The 18844-nt window shown below is 48.6% G+C and overlaps 1 protein-coding gene and 1 long non-coding RNA gene across 4 annotated transcripts in view; one reads left to right on the forward strand and one right to left on the reverse strand.

The window, feature by feature from the left end:
- Positions 1 to 18844, forward strand: part of LOC140426141 (choline transporter-like protein 3) — a 117427-nt gene that overhangs the window by 11055 nt on the left and 87528 nt on the right. For all 3 annotated transcript variants that reach the window (XM_072510545.1, XM_072510546.1, XM_072510547.1), the window contains exon 2: positions 1181 to 1285. In XM_072510545.1, the coding sequence (XP_072366646.1) occupies positions 1181 to 1285 (105 nt within the window). The remainder of the gene's footprint in view (positions 1 to 1180; positions 1286 to 18844) is intronic.
- Positions 2439 to 13849, reverse strand: LOC140426142 (uncharacterized). Its single transcript, XR_011948136.1, has 2 exons — positions 13581 to 13849; positions 2439 to 3224 (listed from the first exon to the last, which is right to left on the reverse strand). It is a non-coding gene; the product is annotated as an uncharacterized lncRNA (long non-coding RNA).

Raw genomic sequence — 18844 nt, forward strand, 5'->3', positions numbered from 1 at the left:
TAGCACTGGAAAGGGGGCAGAGGAGATTTACCAGGATGTTGCTTGGGCTGGAGAGTGTTAGTTATGAAGAGAGCTTGGAAGGGCCTTTGCTGTGCTGTATGACTCTCTGGGAACGATCCTTCAGCCACACTGTGCAGGAAAAGGAAACAAAATGAAATGAAAATTGCTTATTGTCACAAGTAGGCTTCAAATGAAGTTACTGTGAAGGGCCCCTGGTCGCCACATTCCGGCGCCTGTTCGGGGAGGCTGGTACGGGAATTGAACCCGCGCTGCTGGCCTGCCTTGGTAGCTTTCAAAGCCAGTGATTTAGCCCTGTGCTGAACCAGCCCCTCAAGCAGCTCGCCGCGGCGCAGCGTGGCCGATGAAAGCTGGGAGACCCCGCTCCCAGCATGCACCCGGCTCACAACGCCCGTGAGATTCCCGCAATCTCGCGAGGCGTTGCAATGTGCGGGATCAGTTTTTGCCAAATCTGCATATTAGAGTGAGGCAGTAAGTCTTACTTTAATGTGCAGATTCTCAAGGTATCTGAGGCTTTGGGAGCCAATGCCTTTGCCATGGGGACCTTGGGCGAGTGCCATTTGGGACTGGTCCCCACGAACGTGGACCAGACGGAATGGTATTCGTGGGGGGTCTACAAGGAGGCCCACCGGTGCTTACCCTCTAGGCAAGGTGGCACCCTGGCACTACTGGTGCCACCCCTGAACCCTGTACTGCCAGTATGGCACCCTGGCACTGCCAAGGTTCCCTGGAGACACTGCCATGGTACCAGGTTGGCGGTGCCAAGGTACTAAGCTGGCATTTTTCAAGTGGCGACAATTAAGCCAGGGGACCCCCGCATGGTGAGCTGGGGCTTGGAGGTGGGTGGTGGGGTGATAAGTCGGGGGTCATGCTGGGGGCTCCAGAGATCGGGGACACCATTTAAAGATGGCGTCCCGATCTCTCACGACATGAGGTGAGCAGAGGTCCTCAGTACAGAAAACGGAGCTAAGTGCGGCCTCGGCCATGCGTTCCCGCTGAGGACCCCCTATCTAACCCAAGTGCCGTTCGATAGCGTTGCGTTTCTCTGCGTTGCGAGCACCGGGAAACACGCGGATAAATGCGCTCGCCGTGGGACTTTGTTCTCATTTAGTTAAATTGCGCCTATTTTCTCATATCATTTCTAAATTTACTTTTATTGCAGGTATCCGGTGAAAGCGTAACACACAGGGAATGGCGGCCGCAGATTTACAGGAGGTGCACAGACGTTCTGTGGCTTGTGATCTTCTGTCTTTTCTGGGGTGGAATGGTGAGTGTGTAGCAATTGGAGCGAGCAGGAAAAATGTATCGTTCAGGCAAAAGGAGCAAAATGATTTGAAATAATCTTACCTTTGGAGTGATGGTCCGACAGCAACATTAAAAATAAAAAAAATTTAGAGTAGCCAATTATTTTTCTTCCAATTAAGGGGCAACTTAGCGTGGCCAATCCACCTAAACTGCACACCTTTTTGGGTTGTGGGGGTGAGACCCACGCAGACACGGGGAGAATGTGCAAAAACCACACAGGACAGTGGCCCAGGGAACAAAACATTTTAATCCATTGAGTTTAGAGCTAGCCCGAGGAACATTTTCAAATATGAGCTTTAAATATAACGTTGAAAAAATAATAGTGATAAAGGCACCACTAATCTACGACGACGGCCTCCTCGCAGCCGGTTCCATTTCTGGCCTGATAATAGATTAACATTTTGTGGTGAAGCTCACTTTCTTCACAATCATCCACTGAGTCCTCTGTCTTGCCTTCGTGCTCGAGTGGATGCGAGTGAATTCTCTGCAAGGAGAAGGGGTTTTGGAGGGAAGTCAGATGAGATTTGCTCACCAGGAATGGTCTGAAAAACTAACTTGTCTGCAGTATTGATCAGATACGACATCAAATTTAGAGTAGCCAATTATTTCTTTTCCAATTAAGGGGCAATTTAGCGTGGCCAATCCACCTACTCTGCACATCTTTGGGTTGTGGGGGCGAAACCCACGCAGACACGGGGAGAATGTGCAAACTCCACACGGACAGTGACCCAGAGCCAGGATCGAACCTGGGACCTCAGCGCCATGAGGCAGCTGTGCTAACCACTAGGCCACCGTGCTGCCCTGACTCTTCAATGTTGAGCTTATTTTTGTGGCAATAACTTTGACAGGAGCTTTTAAACAACAAAGTTAAACTTTTTAAAATCTACCAGCCGAGTTTTCCGCTATTTTTTCAAAATGTCAGTCCCGACGAGAAAATCGGCAGGGCGCTAAAACAACTGACCAGATGCTGCAGGAGAATGATGATGACGGATAATAATAATAATTATTATTGTCACAATAATAATCTTTATTTTTATCACAGGTAGGCTTACATTAACACTGCAATGAAATTACTGTGAAAAGCCCCGAGTCGCCACATTCCGGCGCCTGTTCGGGTACACTGAGGGAGAATTCAGAATGCCCAAATTACCTATAGCACGTCCTTCGGGACTTGTGGGAGGAAACCGGAGCAGCTGGAGGAAACCCACGCAGACACGGGGAGAACGTGCAGACTCCGCACAGACAGTGACCCAAGCCAGGAATCGCACCTGGGACCCTGCCGCTGTGAAGCAACAGTGCTAACCACTGTGCATATGCATAGTTGCATGAGCCTCATTGTACTGAGTCTCAGCGGGTGTTTGTGGCCTCTGCACTGGCATCATCAGCCATCTCCTCAGTCGGATACCCTTTGTCCAGGAGGAGCTAACCCTCCAGCTGCTGCTCTCCCTCATGAACAGCTGGGATCTGTGAGCGTCCCAAGGTGTAGCTGTCAGGGACACTCTCTGAGAAACAGGCACAAATCTGGGGAATGTGTATCGCGTGGTCAAACACTATCTGAACATTGAGGCAGTGAAATCCCTTGCAGTTCATAAACAACCTCCCAGTCCATGTGGTGCCAACTCTTGCATCACCTGGCACAGGTGGTCAACTGATCCCCGAGACAGACACAGTCTTCTCTGGTACTGGACGCAGGAAACTCTCAGATGGTGGACCCGTGGCCGGTAGTGTCTGCTCCGATGCTCCGCTATCAGTGGCCCTGCACCCTGTAGATCAGCAAGCCCTGCCACCCCCTCCTCTTCCGGGTGTTGGTCCTGCCCACATGCAGGCACACGTCATCATCGCTGCTGCTGCTCCACAGCTGTCAAAAGAACTGCCAGCTCCACTGGCTCATTGATCAAAAACTGAAAGGAAGAGAACATCAAATGAGCGATGAGGAGTCCTGACAATGCCCTGACCCGCATCCCTCTCAGGATCTGGGACATCCACCCCCTCCCCCCTCTCCGCACTGAGTAGCCATAGATCAGGAGCGCGGGGCTGATGTGCAAACAATACTGCAGCAAAAGAGTTTTTAGACAAATGAACAGGGGGTGCAGCCTACAACAACCAATAGAAACGTGATCCACAGGCTCCACAAGACTGCAAAAAGGGCAGGCATCTAACTACTGTGCATCAATCATGGTACACTCATGCATTGTAACACTGACTAAATTGGCACAGTTGACTCAGCAAGCAAGGGTCAAGGAGCTGATTGGACAACTGGCGTCTCCCTGCGGCAGATGAGGTCACCTGATTCATGTTAAAACATCAATTTGCAGTCACCTTCATCCCTCGATGACACGCCATTCCCCCGTCTCTCATGGACTGCGGATTAAACGGGCTTCCCAGTTTGGCAAACCACTCAACCATACTTCATTCCCTGATAGCCGGGCCTCCATTGTCAGTGGCTTTGCCCTTCCAGAACGCTCATTCCCTGAAGGTGCACTTTGCAGCCTGAGGGTGTGGGTTCATTCTGACTGTACTCGTCCTCGCCCATGAGTGAGCGTCTGCTGCCCTCATGTTGATGTTAAACCTCCCCTGTCAGAGTTCCCCACTCTGCCCACGCAGCCTGGCATTTCATGGAACCCCACCAAGGGACCACCCCTGTGATTTCACCCCACTCCCACCCACTTTCCAGCTACCACTCTGGAAGGGCGACCCTTCAGCAGTGATATCGCCGGACATCCAGCAAGGGAGACACGCGAAACGCGACCTGCACACCAGCCGCCAGACCCCATGACACCTAGAGGCTCACAGCCATGAAGGGCGGCTAAGGCCTGTGAGGCACACCACCACCACCACCCTACACAAATGCTGAGACCCATCCCTAATTGTCCTTGAGAAAGTGGTGGTGAGTTGCCTTCTTGAACCGCTGCACTCCGTGTGGTGTAGGTACACCCACAGTGCTGTTAGGGAGGGAGTTCCAGGATGTTGCCCCACTGACAGTGAAGGAATGGCGATATATTTCCAAGTCAGGCTGGTGAGTGATTTGTCGGGGAACCTCCAAGAGGTGGTGTTCCCAGGTATCTGCTGCTCTTGTCCTAGATGGTAGTGGTCGTGGGTTTCAAAGGTTCTGTCGAAGAATCCTTGGTGAGTTCCTGCATCATCTTGCAGATGGTACACACGGCTTCTACTGTGTGTTAGTGGTGGAGGGAGTGAATGTTGAAGGTGGTGGATGGGAGGCCAGTCAAGCAGGCTGCTTTATCTTGGATAGTGGTGAGCCTCTTAAGTGTTGTTGGAGCTGTACTCATCCAGGCAAGCAGAGAGTATTCCATCACACTCCTGAATTGTGCCTTGTAGGTGGGCTTTGGGGAGTCAGAAGTTGAGTTACTCACCACAAAATTCCTAGCCTCTGATCAGCTCTTGTAGCCACAGTATTTACATAGCTGGTCCAGTTCAGTTTTTGGTCAATGGTAGCCCCCAGCATGTTGAAAGTGGGGACTGCAGAGATGGTAGTGCCATTGAATGTCGAGGGGCAATGTTTAGATCTTCTCTTGTAGGAGATGGTCATTGCCCGGCACTTGGCGCAAACGGAGCTTGCCACTTGTCAGCCCAAGCCTGAATGTTGCCCAGGTTTTGCTATATTTGGACATGGACTATTTCAGTATCTGAAGAGTCACGAATGGTGCTGAATATTGTGCAGTTATCCGCAAACATCCCCACTTCTGACCTTATGATGGAAAGGAGGTCATTGATGAAGCAACTGAAGATGGTTGGGCCTAGGACAGTATCCCGAGGAACTCCTGCAGTGATGTCCAGGGACTGAGATAATTAACCTCCAACAGCCACAACCATCTTCCTTTGCGCCACGTATGACTTCAACCAGCGGAGAATTTTCCCCCTGATTCCCATTGACTCCAGTTTAGCTAGGGATTCTTGATACCATACTCAGTCAAATGCTGCCTTGATGTCAAGGGCAGTCACTCTCCCCTCACCTCTGGCATTCAGCTCTTTTGTCCATGTTTGGACCAAAGCCGTAATAAGGCCAGGAGCTGAGTAGCCCTGTTGTAACCCAAGCTGAGTGAGCAGGCTGTTGCTGATGGTAAGTGCGTATGGTAGCACTGCCAATGACACTTTCAATCACCTTTGCTGATGACCGAGAATTGACTGATAGCATGGTAATTGTCTGGGTTGGATATGTCCTGCTTTTTGGGGATAGTCACAAGATAAGAACCCATGGTGTTGGGGTTGTTTGTTGGCACGGATAGAGAATTGGCCAATGGACAGGAAGCAGCGAGTGGGGATAAGGAGTTCTTTTTCAGGTTGGCGACCTGTAACCAGTGATCACTGCTGGAACTGCAACTGTTTACAATGTATATTAATGGCTCAGAGGAAGGAAGCAAATGTACTGTAGCCAAATTTGCAGATAACACAAAAATAGGTGGAAAGGCAAGTTGCAAGCGGGACACAAACAGTGTGCAAAGAGATAGTGATAGGTTAATTAAGTGGGCAAGTGGAGTATCATGTGGGTAAAATGCGAAGTTGGTCATTTTGGAAGGGAGAAAAAAAGAACAGTATTGTATAAATTGTGAAAAACTGCAGACAGCTTCAACACAAAGGGACTTGGGGGTACTTGTGCACGAAACACAGTAAGCTAGCGCATAGGTGCAACAGGTAATCAGGAAAGCTAGTGGAAGTTTCCCTTATTTCAAGGGGGTTGGAGTACAAGAGTGGGGAAGTCTTGCTGCAACTGTACAAGATACTGGTGAGACCACATCTGGAGCACTGTGAGCAATCTTGGTCCCCATATTTAAGGAAAGATATTATTTCTTTTTAGAGGCGGGTCAGAGAATGTTCACTAGGATGTTCCCGGTATGGTAAGATTGTCTTATGAACAAAGGTTAAACAGGTTGGGACCCTACTCATGGCAATTTAGAAGAATGAGAGGTGATCTCATTGAAACATACAGGATTCTTAAGGTGATAGACAGGGTAAATGCTGAGAGGATGTTTCCCCTCATGGGCAGGTCTAGGACCAGAGGGCATAGTCTCAGAATAAAGAGGGGCCAATTTAAATCTGAGAGGAGGAGGAATTTCTTCTCTGAGGGTTGTGAGTCTTTGGAACTCCTTGCCATAGAGAGCTGGGGCGGCAGAGTCCTGGTGTATATTTAAGGCTGAGATAGATAGATTCTTGATCAGTAAGAGAATTAAGGTCCTATTGAATTGAGGAACTGATCAGCCCACTCCTGTTCCTATTTCTTATGGTCTTATGATCTTCGTACATACTTGGGCAATTTTCCACATTGCCAGGTAAATGTGTGTTATAACTATACTGGAATAGTTTGGCTAGGGGCCCAGCAAGTTCTGGAGCACAGATCTTCAGTACTTTTGCCAGAATGTTGTCAGACCTTTGCAGTATCCACTGCCGTCAGCCGTTTCTTGGTATCACCTGGAGTGAATAGAATTGGCTGAAGGCTGACATCTGTGGTGCAGCGATCTGGGAAGGAAGCTGAGCAGGAACATCCACTCAGCACTTCTGGCTGAAGGAGATTGCAAAAGCATCTTAAAATATGGTCCAAATATTCTGAAGGTCTCCAATAACACTGCTGCACTCGTCAATCAATAAAGAGAAAGGGACAAGTCCTCCGTTTGTTCCAGTAGTGCAAGTTGGCCAAGGGGAAGGAACTTCAGTTGTTATCTGACTAATTTGGATCTCCTCCATTTTCTGATACTTCTTCTAGTCACTCCTCCCACTATGTCCGATGATGCAGCTCACTGACAGACATCTCACTCGTTACACTTAACCTTTAGTCAATGTACATGAGGCTTACCTGGTGCAAACATGCTTATTATACAAGACAGGGCAATTTCTGTACTTTCCTAAGTGGTGTGGCAAGGTATTATTGAACCATCAAAGTTTACAACACAAGAGGGTTGTAGGAGGAGGAATTCTTTGCCACAGGGGATGGTTGACATTTTTTTAATAAAGGAAAATTTGGGCCCATTTCTGAAGCAGAGGAGCACACAGTGGGCAGAGAGTAGAACAGTGGATTCATTTGTCTTCTATCAAATGGCCACGGAACAAGTGAAGGAGAGTGGGCCATTCAGCCCCTTGAGGCCTATTAGTCCATTCAACTAGAAAATGGCCTGTTTGCATTTCTGATTGAGTTACCCTCCTTCATTGGATCTGTATCTCTTCATAGCCTTGCCCAACTATCATTTATCTATCTCGTTCTGAAGTTTTCAATGGACCAAGGCTGTCCTTTTGGGGGAGAGAATTTCAGATTTGCACCACCACAGACATGGTCAGCCAAATGTTTTCCTTTAGCTCTGTGGACTTTTGTGGTTCTTTTAGGAATTTGAATTGCAGTCTCTGTGCTATTGGTTCAGTAGCGGAATCAATGCAGAATGTGCAGCAGGAGCAACAGGTGATATCAGGAAAGAGCACTGTAGGAGACGATGACGGAGGTCCTATAAAGGACTCTTGCCGATTGATGTGCTGAAGTCCAGCGGAACCTCGTTGGTTCGTCTCGGAAGTTTCAGGGATTTGGTCTGGCTGAAAACATCTTAACTAATGTCCTTCATTAAAAAGTGACCATTTTACACATGGCATTCGTAAAACTCCCCAAGCCAATTTTTAGAAGTTAGATCTTGAATGTAAGGGAGGTTAAATAATTGTAAAAGGGAGCACGTTGTAAAGGCGGAGTAATTTTAAGTGCCTGTTTCATAAGAACATAAGAACTAGGAGCAGGAGCAGGCCATCTGGCCCCTCGAGCCTGCTCCACCATTCAATGAGATCATGGCTGATCTTTTGTGGACTCAGCTCCACTTTCCGCCCCGAACACCATAACCCTTAATCCCTTTATTCTTCAAAAAATTATCTATCTTTATCTTAAAAACATTTAATGAAAGAGCCTCTACTGCTTCACTGGGCAAGGAATTCCATAGATTCACAACCCTTTGGGTGAAGAAATTCCTCCTAAACTCAGTCCTAAATCTACTTCCCCTTATTTTGAGGCTATGCCCCCTAGTTCTGCTTTCACCCGCCAGTGGAAACAACCTGCCCGCATCTATCCTATCTATTCCCTTCATAATATTATATGTTTCTATAAGATCCCCCCTCATCCTTCTAAATTCCAACGAGTACAGTCCCAGTCTACTCAACCTCTCCTCGTAATCCAACCCCTTCAGCTCTGGGATTAAGCTAGTGAATCTCCTCTGCACACCCTCCAGTGCCAGTACGTCCTTTCTCAAATAAGGAGACCAAAACTGAACACAATACTCCAGGTGTGGCCTCACTAACGCCTTATACAATTGCAGCATAACCTCCCTAGTCTTAAACTCCATCCCTCTAGCAATGAAGGACAAAATTCCATTTGCCTTCTTAATCACCTGTTGCACCTGTAAACCAACTTTTTGCGACTCATGCACTAGCACACCCAGGTCTCTCTGCACAGCAGCATGTTTTAATATTTTACCATTTAAATAATCATCCCTTTTGCTGTTATTCCTACCAAAATGGATAATCTCACATTTGTCAACATTGTATTCCATCTGCCAGACCCTAGCCCATTCACTTAGCCTATCCAAATCCCTCTGCAGACTTCCAGTATCCTCTGCACTTTTTGCTTTACCACTTATCTTAGTGTCGTCTGCAAACTTGGACACATTGCCCTTGGTCCCCAACTCCAAATCATCTATGTAAATTGTGAACAACTGCGGGCCCAACACTGATCCTTCAGGGACCCCACTAGTTACAGGTTGCCAACCAGAGAAACACCCATCAATCCCCACTCTTTGCTTTCTATTAATTAACCAATCCTCTATCCATGCTACTACTTTCCCCTTAATGCCATACATCTTTATCTTCTGCAGCAACCTTTTGTGTGGCACCTTGTCAAAGGTTTTCTGGAAATCCAGATATACCACATCCATTGGCTCCCCATTATCTACCGCACTGTTAATGTCCTCAAAAAATTCCAATAAATTAGTTAGGCACGACCTGCCCTTTCTGAACCCATGCTGCGCTGTCCAATGGGACAATTTCCATCCAGATGCCTCGCTATTTCTTCCTTGATGATAGATTCCAGCATCTTCCCTACTACCGAAGTTAAGCTCACTGGCCTATAATTACCCACTTTCTGCCTATCTCCTTTTTTAAACAGTGGTGGCACGTTTGCTAATTTCCAATCTGCCGGGACCACCCCAGAGGCTAGTGAATTTTGGTAAATTATCACTAGTGCATTTGCAATCTCCCCAGCCATCTCTTTCAGCACTCTGGGATGCATTCCATCAGGTCCAGGAGACTTTTCTACCTTTAGCCCCATTAGCTTGCCCATCACTACCTCCTTGGTGATAACAAACCTCTCAAAGTCCTCACCTGTCATAGCCTCAGTTCCATCAGTCACTGGCATGTTATTTGTGTCTTCCACTGTGAAGATCGGCCCAAAAAACCTGTTCAGTTCCTCAGCCATTTCCTCATCTCCCATTATTAAATCTCCCTTCTCATCCTCTAAAGGACCAATATTTACCTTAGCCACTCTTTTTTTGTTTTATATATTTGTAGACACTTTTACTATCTGTTTTTATATTCTGAGCAAGTTTACTCTCATAATCTATCTTGCTCTTCTTTATAGCTTTTTTAGTAGATTTCTGTTGCCCCCTAAAGATTTCCCAGTCCTCTAGTCTCCCACTGATCTTTGCTACTTTGTATGTGTTTTTCTTCAATTTGATACTCTCCCTTATTTCCTTAGATATCCACGGTCGATTTTCCCTCTTTTTACCATCCTTCCTTTTTGTTGGTATAAACCTTTGCTGAGCACTGTGAAAAATCACTTGGAAGGTTCTCCACTGGTCCTCAACTGTTTCACCATAAAGTCTTTGCTCCCAGTCTACCTTAGCTAGTTCTTCTCTCATCCCATTGTAATCTCCTTTGTTTAAGCACAAACACTAGTGCTTGATTTTACCTTCTCACCCTCCATCTGTAGTTTAAATTCCACCATATCGCTCCTTCTGAGATGGACTTTCACACATGGCCTGTGTGGGTTATGTTTCCTAATGGACTTTCTTATAACAGCAGATCTGAGTGAATAAATAATGAAATAACTTGGTTTTGGGATGCTCCCCTTTCTGATACAGTTAGTAATTCTAGTATATGAACTGGGATCGTGCTTTCTTTCGACAGCTAAATCTTCACTGAAACAGCAATTTATGATTCGATGTAAACTGGAATCATTTCTGCAGTATTTAACAATTTCATGAATGTTCCAGGACGTGAATGAATATTGGACTTTGCCTCCCATTGTGGTCACTGCCTGCCCAGTGGGAACTTGCTGTTGATTAGAATTACAGAGTCCATCCAATGCAAAAGGAAGCCATTCGGCCCATCCAGTCTGAAAGAGCAACCTACCTCAACCCAAAATCTAACCCTATCCCGGTAACCCCATCTAGGAGAAATTTAGCATGACCAATCCATCTAACTGGCACATCTTTGGACTGTGGGAGGAAACCGGAGCACCCGGAGGAAACCCACCCCAGTGTCAGCGCAGGTCAGAGGTCATGATGCCGGGGCGGAGGGTGCATTGCCGATGCAGGTCAGAGATGACAGTGCCGGAGAAGAGGAGGTGGTGTCAGAGAAAGCAGGACAGCACGTTGTTGGAATGAAGATATCATGGGCTTTAACCGAAAGATACTCCAGACCTTGAAGTTAGTTAAATTTGATTTATTGAACCTGTCACACAGTTAGCATAGTTCTCTGTGAGTTCAACTCTCTGCTAACCTAAGTGTGATTACTCTGTCTGACTGAACCAGACTAGCTCTTAGCCACGTGCTGGAGGGGTTATGTGATATATACACCCTGACTCACTCTGTAGATGTCCCCAGTGGAAAGAGACGGAGTGTGAGTGCCTCGTGCCTTTTATAGTGGGAACCCACCCCCAAGTGTTCTGCCTGCTGATTGGTTATGTCCTGTTCTCTGTGTTCATTAGCTGCCTGCCTGTATCTCATTATGTGCATGTTTGCATATCATGACACACAGTTTGCTGTGCCATTCAAGACCTGGCTATGCAAAGAGGTGGACACACTTGATTAGCCAAGAGTTAAAACACTTGATGAGAATAAAACATTCCCCACACACTCAGTAGATGTTATCTCGCTCTCCCTACTAAAGTTGATGCTATTGTAAGATATTTGATACTCGGAGTGAACGTTTTGCCGAGTGGTGCTTTATGGGAATGCTGCTCTATCACAGTAATTCAAGTGTGGCAGAGTATTTGTTTTATTCTGTATTTTGTTTGAGCAAGGTCAAGGCAGAGATAAGATTGTAGCGATCATTTATCATTAGTTGTCTCACTGCATCCGTTTACATCAATCTGTCTATTCGAAATAATTTTGAACTGAGCAATGATGCTAAAGTCTCCGTTTTCTAACTCACACCTATCTCCGTACAGCTATCTCCTGCTCAGCTACACTGGCGTCCGGGAGAAGAAATGCCCTGATTTTAACATTCTCGGCTTTTGTTTTCAAATCCCTCCAAGTCCTCATCCTGCCCTATCTCTGTCATCTCCTCCAGACCCAAAACCTCCACCATATGTATGTGCTGCTTCAGTTCCAGCCTTGCCTATCCCCCTGATCTTAATTGTGGTGGTGGTGTCTTCAGCTGAGGCATGCATCTTTGGAATTGCTCCCCATGTAACCCTCTCATCCTCACCGTCCTCCTTTAGACTGCGAGTTTTAATGAGTCAGCGTTTGCTTATCTGACCTAATATCTTCTTGCATGGCTCTGTGAGAAAGTTTGTTTGATAGCATGCCTTGTAACATTTTACTGTGTTTAAGACACAATCTAAATACAAGCTTGTTATTTTCCTTCCAGCACTTTCCCCGCACCCTCAGAGTTTCCTCCAAGTGGCGGTCAACATGGAGGAGCCTCACTGATCAATGCAGATTGAGGTCGCATTGGGGCGCGCTTCACGCTAACCAGAATGGCGTAAACTCGCATCTGATTCCTCACTTGGAGCCTCATTAACTATGTATGACTCCTTCCCTAACAGCACGGTGGGTGTACCTACACATCGGGACTGCAGCAGTTCAAGACTGCACCTCACCGCCAACCTCGGAAGGTCAACTAGGGATGGGCAATAAATGCCGGCCTAACCAGCGACGCCCACATCCCGAAAATGAAAAAAGATACAGTTTTACTGTTCCAGCCCATGGGCTGGACATTTAAGAACTCAACAGAGTGGCTCTACCAGTGACCCGTTAAACATCCACAGGAGATTGCCCAGTTAGCGCTCCAGTTACGTGTTTTTCATAACTATTTCTGTAACAGCGGGGAGGACGTGAATGTTTCACCCACCCACCACCCACCCCACAGAAATCATCCCATCCGCCTGCTGTCAGAGCCACTTTGACCCCACACCCAGCTGTCACTTCCACTGCAATGTAGTCAATGTGTTGTACCTGTTCCCACATTCCCATTGCTATTTGTACTAAACATTCAGTCAAAATTTACGTCATGGCCAAAATTCCTAAACACTCCCTGCTTCGGGCAGAATCGGTGTACTTATTTTGAAGCTCGGAGTCACGTAAATAGCACCTTAAAATCAATTTGTGTGAAATGTTTACTTCAGAACAGGAACCACCCTCTTTGTCTTTGTGCCCCTCTCTCCCCTCCACCCCCCCCCCCCCCTCAACAGCCTCCCCCTCCCTCATATGTGCTTCAATGTATTTTTTATATAAGAACGTATTTTGTGAGGCAGTTCTCTTGAAATGAGAGTCAGAATGTTGTTAGGCTCAACCAAACGATAAAGTAACACTGGAATTCTTGTAGTCAGTCACCTGACTCCTGGTATGTGGAGTATTCAAAGAATGAAGGCGCCTGGAAGTTAATGGTGACTAATTCACCTTTGTCTCCTTGCTGCACCTTTCGATTAGCCTCAGCCTGCAGCTACAACCACCGTATCCATGTGCGCTTCTTCTCTGCTGTCCTGTCTACACAAAATCACAGAGCAATGAAGGAGACTGTTCAGTCCAGTGAGCCAGTGCCAGTGCTTTCAGCTCTCCCCCCCCCCCCCCCCCCCCCCCCGGTCCCCCCTACCTCCCCCACCACCAGCAGCACTTTCCCTCTACTTTTTCAATCTTTCCTTTTCAAGTATTCCTCCAATTCTCTTTGGAAAGTTACTACTACCCTTTCAGGCAACCCATTCCAGATTGCAACAACTCGCTATGTAAAAATAAATTCACCTCGCCTCCCTCCCCCCTTGGTTCTTTGCTCTCTTATCTTACCATCTTAGTTGAGGCTCCTGAATTGACACCACGGCAGTCGAGCTGAAACATAAAACAGCAAGTTGTCCCTGTCGACAGATAGACATAGAGGAAGGGCAGTGAGGGGCAGGCTGGGTTAAACCTTCACTGATTGAATCGTCAGCTGACACAACATCTCGGTTCATGCAGGAGGACTTAGGTAAAACACCATAGATTGACTCTCCTCACTAGATTAAACCCCCCCCACCCCACCCCCCGCCATCCCATCTCCCTGTCCCACACCACTAACATCACCCCCCCCCCCCCCCCCCACTCTTTAATGGACTTTGCCAAGCGTAAACAGTGGAAAGGGGGCACAGAATCCAGAGCATCCCATCCACCCAACTCATCAAGCACCACCTGTCAAACCTGTGGCAGAGTCTGCAGATCCAGGATCGGACTATTCAGCCGCCACAGAACCCACCTCCCTCGAAGTGGGAGCAAGTCATCCTCGACCTTAGGGACTGCCCAAGCAGAGACCATGAAGAATTTTCGACAGAGGACCCTTAATAGGCTACAGGCCTTTGCTTCTCATGCCTCTCCCAGCTGGTGTAGATTTAGATTTATTGTCACGTGTACCGAGGTACAGTGAAAGCTATTCTTCTGCGTACAGTGCAGGCAGATCGTTCCATACATGAAAAAACATAGGACATAAGCATGCAAATGCTTAGACACAGGCAGCGGGTGAAGCATACGGTGTATTGTACTACTAAGTAGAGAAGATGTGTGGAGAGATCAGTTCAGTCCATAAGAGGGTCATTTAGGAGTCTGGTAACAGTGGGAAAGAAGCTGTTTTTGAGTCTGTTTGTGCGTGTTCTCAGACTTTTATATCTCCTGCCCGATGGAAGAAGTTGGAAGAGAGAATAACCCGGGTGGGAGGGTTCTTTGATTACGCTGCCCGCTTTCCCATGGTAGCAGGAGGTGTAGATAGGGTCAATGGGTGGGAGATGGGGTTCTGGGAGTGACACTGGCTGAAGGATTCCAGTGGGACTAACCAGCGTGAAGGCATTTTCTCATCTCCGATACATAAACACAAATTCCTGCCTTCCTGTTTATCCATACAGCCCCCACACTTCTGCTCTGTGAACTCTGGCAAAGTGTATATATATCAGCAAACATCCCTCAGCATAGAGTGCTTTGGAAATATTTTGCGTAATTGCATTTAGTCCAAATCAAAATAGTGCAGAACAATATTTGCATTCGTGTAAATCACCTAATTGGTTACCATTGCACATTTTCAGTCCGCGAATCCCTTCTGATCTGCCAGTTGATGTGTTTTTTGCTCTTTCAGAATATTCTCGTTGACAGATGGACTGACATTACATTGTACATGATTTCCGAATAAAAGTGGGATAACTGGCTTTGAATTAGCTTATTAGTGTCTTTAACAGCACATCAGAAAACATTCTCATTCATTATGCCCCCCCCCCCCCCCCTCCCAGCCCCCCATAACCTCTCTCTTGCCTTACTCTCACCCGAAGAAAGGCTGCCATTAGTATAGCGCCCTTTACAACCTCCGGACTTTTTGAAATGTAGTCACTATTGTAACGCAGAAAACTTGGATGCTGATGTGTGTCATGTTGTTCACCCTGGGGCAACACGGATTGCACACGATACACGATGCAATTAACAGATCAAGTATACACCAAACGAAGGCGTTGGTTCAATATGAGATTTATTGAACTCGAGTAACAAAACTCACAGCTGCCTGTGGGTGGCCTCTCTACTACCCTAAACAACTAAAGCTAACTATCTAGACCAGGCTAGCTCTGATCCATGTGTAGGAGGTGTTGAATAATTTGTACACCCTGACTGTCACTATAGCTATCACCAGTGGAAAGAGGCAGGGCGGGATTCTCCACTCCCGCGCCGAAGTGGCCGCGCCGTCGTGAACGCAGTCGAGGTTCCGACCGATTCAGGCCCTGGATCAGGCCAGGATCAGGGCCGCATCATCTACACGCGCCAGGCCTTGTCGCCCGCGTAAAGGCGGCGCCGCATAGATGACGCGGCCGGCACCGCATAACAGGTGTCATCCGCGCATGCGTGGGTTGGCCAGTGCCAACCCGCGCATGCGTGGTTACCGTCCTCTCTAGTCCGCCCCGCAAGAAGATGGCGGACGGATCTTGCGGGGCCGCGGAAGGAAGGAGGTCCTCCTTCAGAGAGGACGGCCCGACGATCGGTGGGCACCGATTGCGGGCCCCCCCACATTTAAGGTACCCCCCGGTGCAGGATCACCCCTCGCCCCCCCCCGCAGGCCGCACCCCCCAGCGTCACGCACCGCTCACAACGGCAGCGACCAGGTGTGAACGGCGCCGGGGGGAACCCGCCGTTTTGGCCTTGCCGCTCGGCCCATCCGGGCCTGAGAATAGCGGGGGTGCCGGAGAATCGCCATTTTGTGTGTCTCCAGCGATTCTCCAGCCTGCGGCCCGCGAAACTCGACCGGGCCGTTCCCGCCGCTTGGGAGAATCGCGGGAGAGCGTCGGACCTGCGTCCCGGGAAATTTTCGCGGCCCAGGCGATTCTCCCGACCAGCGCGGGAGTGGAGAACCGGCGCGGGAGTGCTGATGCCTTGTGTGTTTTATAGGTGGAATCACCCCTCTGGTGTCACGTCTTGTGATTGGTCATGTTCTGTTCTGTATATTGATTGGCTCACCTGGGTGTCGGTCACTGCCTGCTTTTGCCTCATGATGTGCATGGGTGCATATTATGACATCCTCCCTTTTTTTTAAAAATGTGTCGGCTGCTTATAGCAGAAACAACATATTTACAAGAGTAAGTATATACAAAAAAATTGGTGAGTGGATGGATATGTATATGTAAGGTGCCTAGTGTGCAGGAATAAAACAACATTTGTACAAGGAATTATTTATAAGTCCAATTGTTGAGGCTGTCGTCGGATTCTTGTGGACCGCCTGACAGGTGGAGGTGGGGATGATGGTATCTTGACCGGTTGGCATGCAGCCAACCGGTTGGCATGCAGCCAGGTTGGTGGCCTCGTGAAGCGAGGTGTCCGGAACGGGCAGAAGGACATCTAGGAAAGTGAGATCCGGTGGTGGGCAGGCAAGTTTGCGTAGTGCCCTTCTGTTGCGCCTTACAATATATCCATCTGCCATGCGAACCCCGAATGACCTGGGAGCAGCCTGTCGAACAACAACAGCTGGAGCTGACCAGCCTCCACTAGGCAATTGGATGCGAACAGCGTCCTTTGGAGAGAGCACGGGCAGATCAGTAGCGTGAGCACCATATGTTGTCTTTTGCCGGGTTCTGATCTGCTGCATCTTTTGCAGCACTGGAAGGTGATCCAGGTCAGGTACATGAATGGTCGGAACAGTCGTCCGCAGGTTACGATTCATAAGGAGCTGTGCCGGAGACATACCGTTGGACAACGGAGTTACCCTGTACGCCGGAAGAGCGAGATTGAAGTCCGAAGCTGAGTCCGCAGCCTTACAGAGCACCTGCTTCACGAAATGGACCCCTTTTTCGACCTTCCCATTAGATTGCGGGGAATGCGGGCTCGAGGTGATGTGCTGGAAGTGGTATTGCTTTGCGAAGTTGGACCATTCTTCACTGTAGAAACAGGGACCGTTGTCGCTCATGACCGTGAGCGGGATTCCATGCCTGGCGAATGCCTCTTTGCAGGTCTTTATGACGGTCCTGGATGTTGGGTCCGATAGTTTCACTACTTCGGGGTAACTGGAGAAGTAATCAATTATCAGGACATAGTCACGCCCGTTGGTGTGAAAAAGGTCCACTCCAGATTTAGTCCACGGAGAGGTCACGAGCTCATGCTGGTGGAGCGTTTCTTTGGGCTGAGCAGGCTGGAAATGCTGGCAGGTCGCGCAATTGAGGACCATGTTGGAGATGCCCTCATTGATGCCGGGCCAATAGACAGCCTGCCGGGCCCTGCACCTGCACTTCTCAATACCGAGGTGTCCCTCGTGTATCTGCGTGAGCACCAAGCTCTGGAGGCTGTGCGGAATGACTATGCAATCCAATTTCAGAAGGATCCCCTCGACAACAGTCAGGTCATCCTTTATGTTATAGTACTGGAGGCATTGCCCCTTCTGCCAGCCATCCGTGAGGTGATGTATACCCCCCTGCAGCAGAGGGTCCTTGGCGGTCTCCTCCCGAATGATGCCGAGTCGTTCGTCGGATGACGGGAGGGTGCTGGCACGCAGTTTCACCGGCGCCTCGATGTCGTGCATGAAGTCTACCTGCTCACATGGCGAGGTGATGGCATGGGATAGGGCATCCGCGATGATCAGCTCCTTCCCAAGTGTGCAAACCAGTTCAAAGAGTCGAAGGAGAATGCGCTGGAGCCTGGGTGACATGTCATTTAAGTCCTTGTGTATAATGTGCACTAGGGGTCTGTGGTCTGTCTCTATGGTAAAGGTCGGGAGACCATACACATAATGTGGAATTTCACAATGCCAGTGAGCAGGCCCATGCATCCTTTCTCGATTTGAGCATTGCGTTGCTCAGTGGGGTCATGGCCCTGGACGCGTATGCCACTGGAGCCCAGGGCGAGGTGTCGTCCTTCTGCAGGAGCACCGCCCCAATGCCGTCCTGGCTGGCGTCTGTGGAGATCTTGGTCTCCTTTGCTGGTTCAAAGAAGGCTAGAACAGGAGCGGTGGTTAGCTTCGCTTTCAACTCAAGCCACTCTTCTTGATGTGCGGGCAGCCACTGGAAAGTGGTGGACCTTTTAACAAGGTGTCTGAGGGCCGTGGTGTCTGACACGAGATTGGGAATGAACTTCCCCAGAAAGTTCACCATCCCCAAGAAGCAGAGGACCGCCTTCTTGTCCTCTGGAGTCTTCATCGTGTTGATTGCCTGGACTTTGTCCGAGTCTGGCTGCACGCCCTGTGGTGAGATCTGATCGCCCAGAAACTTAATTGACGACCTGCCAAAGGGGCATTTGGTTTTATTGAGCTTCAGGCCGTTGGCATGTATGCGCCTGAAGACAGGCAATATGTTCCTCCGGGGTCGTGGACCAGATGATGACGTCGTCAACATAGACCCGTACACCGTCAATGCCCTCGAGCATTTGCTCTATTATTCGGTGAAAGATTTCGGAGGCCAACACAATGCCAAATGGCATTCGGTTGTAGCAATATCTCCCGAAGGGAGTGTTAAATGTGCAGGGCTTCCTGCTGGACTCGTCTAGCTGTATCTGCCAGAAGCCCTTTGATGCGTCCAGCTTTGTAAAGAATTTGCCATGTGCCATTTCACTCGTCAGCTCCTCCCGCT

Source organism: Scyliorhinus torazame, chromosome 7 (genome assembly GCF_047496885.1).
Source record: "Scyliorhinus torazame isolate Kashiwa2021f chromosome 7, sScyTor2.1, whole genome shotgun sequence".
NCBI classification, from domain to species: Eukaryota; Metazoa; Chordata; class Chondrichthyes; order Carcharhiniformes; family Scyliorhinidae; genus Scyliorhinus; species Scyliorhinus torazame.